Here is a 4867-nt window from a genome sequence, read left to right on the forward strand (position 1 = left end):
TCTGTTCTTCAACTGTATATTATTCTTTCCCCAGTCTTGTAGTATATTCCGGGATGGTGGTGCTAATCGACCTATACGATGACCACTAAACTTGATTATCAGCTATTCTGCTTAGTCACCACAGAGGTAGAATATATAAGAATTAACGGCATCAGTTGCCGGAACAAATCGGTCATCTTTTCAGAATTTCTCTCCTTCTTATGTCTAGTGTTTATACCAAATACCGGATCTCTTCTTGTATATAGCCCAGAATCCATAAAAGAAAATTTTAATTTCATCCATGGAATAGACATGCCCATGAAGGTATGATTTTGAAGTTCATTTAACTCAGCAATATGTTCCCGAAATGGTGCTCTTAAAGGTCTTCTTTTACTTGTTATTAAAAGACCTTCTAGGCCTCATCCTCATCCTACACAGACACATATAAGATGTGTGAATGGGTTTTCTTTTCAGCCACTCTGGACGGGTAATAAATCGTAAGCAATTCTCATGCAATCTAAAGAAATCATCCTTTTATGTCCTTGATCTTGAATGGACGTGTCTGATTTTTGCATCAGTTATGGAGAATAGTTACGAAAGTGATGTTATTCATTGAATTATGCAAAGTGATGAGATCAATCACTCTAGTTGTTGGAGGAGAAAATTACTTGGGAAGGTAGACACCAGAGGGTTTGGTGTAAAGGGGAAGAGGGAAAAATCAGATTTCTCTAAAAATGAAGGAGTAAATTTTAGGTTTCGGTCAATCCAAGCAGGTTGGTTGAAGAACTGTCCATATCGTACCTTACTTTTGTGATGTGTTATCCCCGCTGCTGCAGATCAGCTCTTCCTGTAGGCTCTGGAGACCATCAGGAGGTGAGGGAATTCCACACTAAGACGGTTCTTCTAAACCCAGTCAATTCTTGGAGGAAATTTGGAAAGAGATGTTCCGGCCACATTCAACTACCCTGTTCCCTTTTACTGCAACTGACCTTACCGCCCATGAAACAAGTGTGATAGAACTCATGAAATTGACTAGGTATCATCTACTTCCTCGTACCAAATACATAAGTACAGACCAAGAGGGGACATTTTGCCAGGTGATGAGGGACATGATGAGTTAGGCTCATTTATGTCCGTTATGCTGTTAGGGATGATGCAGACAGATGCATATGTGACTACGAATGGAATCCAAACTGAGCACATCATGGGCCTCCCATAATCAATGAATACAAGAGAAAAGATGAAATAACTAGTTTAGACCAAAAAAGTCTTCAATATCAGTTCACAGACAGTGGTGTCGCCTGATATTTTCTTTACATACATTTCCTGGTAAACTGGGAATGAAATAATTCTGGAAAGCATCTCTGCGCCCCTGGTCTACATGTATGCTTTGATGTAACAGCTCCACCTTCCACATAATTTGGAAACAAAGGCAATGAGAAACTAGGCACCGTAAACTCAAAAAGAACAGTAAGCATTTGCATCAAAGGAACGTGTCTGTAACATTTCATATTGGGGGAACATCTTAGTGAATGGAGTACAGAGTGATCGAAAGTCTTCTTCCAACCGGCCAGACTCGGGTGATGAAAGTCATCAACATGTATGACATGATAACCAGTCATCTTAGCTTGAAAACAATGTGAGAAGTGAACCTTTAGAAATGTCAAGTGACCAAACAAGTATGTGCAGAAATTAACTTTTTTTTATTATATATCATATAATGTAGTAGTAAAGTTTGTCTGAAGTGCATGAATAAAAAGTTAGTGAAATTACAGGAGGAACAATCTATATAGCAATAATAGGTGCATTCCTTGTGCATCTGAAAGGAAAAGAAAAAGAGTTTCCACTCATTTTGGCCTAAAACTTAGTGTCAGGTTCCCAGGATTCTGACATCAGAACCCGGATAACGCTGATTAGAACCATAGGGGCTTTACAATAAAAGCTAAAATATTGACCATATGATGGCAAAAAGTCTTAGTTTGTGGTTAACTGATTCTCTTCTAGCTACTCTCTGATGAAGTTGGTGGCGCTGTGGAGGAGGACCGCCGTCTCCTGGACGAGGACCGGGACCGCTCGGCGTTGTAGGTGACGTGCTTGTCGTAGTTCTCCATCTGAGCCTCAATGAAATCTCGCTGCTGTTGCCTGATGGTCTGGCTGATGAGCCCAGGGAGGGCGTGGATGCTGCCAATCAGAGTCTCTAGTTTTGTCTCCACAGTAACGATCCTCTTCTCAAAGTCTTCGCTCCGCTCGTTTAGGTCGGAAATCATGTCATACATGATGTTCTGGGTCTGCAAAACAGGACGGGAGACAGATAGAGAAACCACGAACTCAGGTTTCAGGACACTTGCCCGGGAAGCAAACTGTCAACTTTCCGAGTCTGAGGGCTGCATTCCTTTTGGCGGCATACAAAGAAATAGGGGCGTCAGGTAATGGAACACTTGACTTTGCAGAGCAGAGTCGGTATGTCTGTTCAATGCCAGGATTAAGGTATTTGGGGCCCCTGGGTGGCTCAGTCGGTTGAGCCTCCGACTCTTGATTTTGGCTCAGTTTGTGATCTCAGGGTTGTGAGATCGAGCCCCGCCTCGGGCTCTGCACTGGATGTGGAGCCTGCTTAAGATTCTCTCTCTCCCCCCGCCCCTCCCACTCCTAAAAATATGTAAGATCTTGGGCCTTAATCTGATCTAGTTGCAGAAAATGTCATACAGGCCTGCTGGTGGTATGCCCCATGATTTTTGGTGGTGTAGGGACAAAGTTGTGATTTAATATTTATGTAGATCTCTTAATAGCAGTTACAAAAGTTAGCATAGCACATTTGTTGTGCAACATGTAATATTTATTAGGGTAAGGGCAATTTTTAAAATGAAGCTGATTTAAAGAATTCTACATAATAGTATACAGAGGGTACTGAGATGTAGCAAAAAATTTGAAGGTGGACCGTGAAGGGAGTTTAGGACAAACTAATTTGGTCAAGTTACTTAGTAACTTACTTAAAGCCAGAAAATATTCTGAAAGATATTTTGTAGTCCCAGGTTTCAAATTCCAGGCTCTCCACTGGGTCAAATAGCATGTTGATAGGTAAAAAATTGGGGGAGATTAAGTTACCAGTCTAGTCTACCCTTTTGGCTACAGGTTTATCAGAGCTGAGTGGTTTGAAAGAGGAAACTGTTTTTGGTGTCCAGCGGATCTTGAAATTGATTGTCTTGACGAGAGGCTTTTCATAACTTGGGACTCCCAGTTACGTTTCTGGAGGGAACTGAGAGACCAGGAAGGAGGGGAGGACAGGCACGTGAATCTCCGTCCATTGCTGCTCAAGTTTCAAACCCTGTGTTGAAGCTGTCCATCCCGCCATCTCGTTTCCTCTCAAAATGTGCTCTCACCTGCTTAATAAACTCGTAATGATAAATGAGGCGACTAAGAGAGTTGCTATTCAGGACACGGGCCCCTAGCTTGAGTTTGGTCACGGAGACAGAGTGCATTCCCTTTATTTTTTACTACGTAGTCTTGAGACTATGTGAGCGACATCCACTCACTCAGAACATCCTGAACCCTTAGGGCACGATAGCTGTGCAGCCATAATAATCACGGTACTCGAGAAATAATTTGAAAGAAATAGCATAGATCCGTCTATGAGCGACTGCCTTATAGACTCCTGAAGTGACATTACTTAGTACAGATTTATAGTATTATATTGATATATAGCACAATGTTATATTATTTCCCAGTGGTCTGCTTTATTTACCCAATGTCTTATCATTTGGCCTTGGAGGGATGTAAGAGTCTGCTCCATCTCTGTTCCAGATGTGTCCACCTGAGAGCCATGTGTGCAAATGTTAATCAAGAACGCCTCTGCCCCTCAGGTGTGCCGCCCACCTTACCTGCATGGTACATGCTCTCCCGGGGGTAAGTCATTGACTACTTCGCTTATCTTCTATTTATAAGGCGTCAGATATTCGACTTTATATAGTATGTGTTACCAAGATACATTAACACAAATATAATTTAGTTGTGTTATTTCATGAGGCTGGGACACAGAGGTGTAATTTCCCTGGTGATACTGGAGGCTTTAGAAATCACAAACAACAGGACGTACAGGTCCAGCGGAGAGTTGTACCTTTATTTTTTCATTATTTCTTTTAAGATTTATTTATCTATTTTGAGAGCGAGCGAGCATGCGTGGGGAGGGGAAGAGGGAGAGAGAGAATCCCCAGCAGATGCCCTGCTGAGCGCAGAGTCCAATGCGGGGCTTGATCTCACGACCCTGAGATTATGACCTGAGCCCGAGTCAAGAGTCCCATGCTTAACTGTCTGGGCCACGCAGGCGCCCCCTAGAGAGAGTTGCCCTCTCATGTTACAGGGTCGAGAACTTCCACATAATGCCTCCTCTGGGATTAGCTCAGGAAAATGGAAGGTTGTCATTGTTGGCAAGTATTCGTATTTTTAAAGTAGAGTTGACTTGAGAGGACCAACCAAAAATCAACCAGATTAATCCTGAGTGTGAAAGAAGAAACAAGGGACCATTAATGTACTTTTTAAAAAGTACTATGATTTTTTAAATAATGAAAAAAAGAATCCTAAAAACTAGTTCCCCCCCCTTTTTTTTGGAAAGATGATTTTCATGTTATGATGTAGTTTCTTGCATTTTTTTTTTAATTTAACATCACAGTCTTCTTAAATGAAAAAAAAAATTTTATTGGCGAGTCCTATGTAGCCCTGAATGCCATGGTCAAACCCAGGACGTAGTTCTGCTCTCAAAGGGATGAGACCGAATGCCAAATATGAAACCCAACGGTATTGTCTCATATTCCACTTACATTTCTTACTGTATTTCCAAGTCCCTGTAAGTAGGAAGGCTTTTAGAAGGGGGGTTGAATAATTTACGTAGGGAAAG

At 41.8% G+C, this 4867-nt stretch overlaps 1 protein-coding gene across 1 annotated transcript in view; it reads right to left on the reverse strand.

Annotated features, from left to right (window-relative positions):
- Positions 1 to 1979: 1979 nt before the first annotated feature.
- Positions 1980 to 4867, reverse strand: part of KCNN2 (potassium calcium-activated channel subfamily N member 2) — a 141664-nt gene continuing 138776 nt past the window's right edge. The window contains exon 8 of the mRNA XM_040622570.1: positions 1980 to 2267. Coding sequence (XP_040478504.1) covers positions 1980 to 2267 — 288 coding nt within the window. The remainder of the gene's footprint in view (positions 2268 to 4867) is intronic.

The sequence above is a fragment of the Ursus maritimus genome, unplaced genomic scaffold (genome assembly GCF_017311325.1).
Source record: "Ursus maritimus isolate PB19 unplaced genomic scaffold, ASM1731132v1 scaffold_5, whole genome shotgun sequence".
Taxonomy (NCBI): Eukaryota; Metazoa; Chordata; class Mammalia; order Carnivora; family Ursidae; genus Ursus; species Ursus maritimus.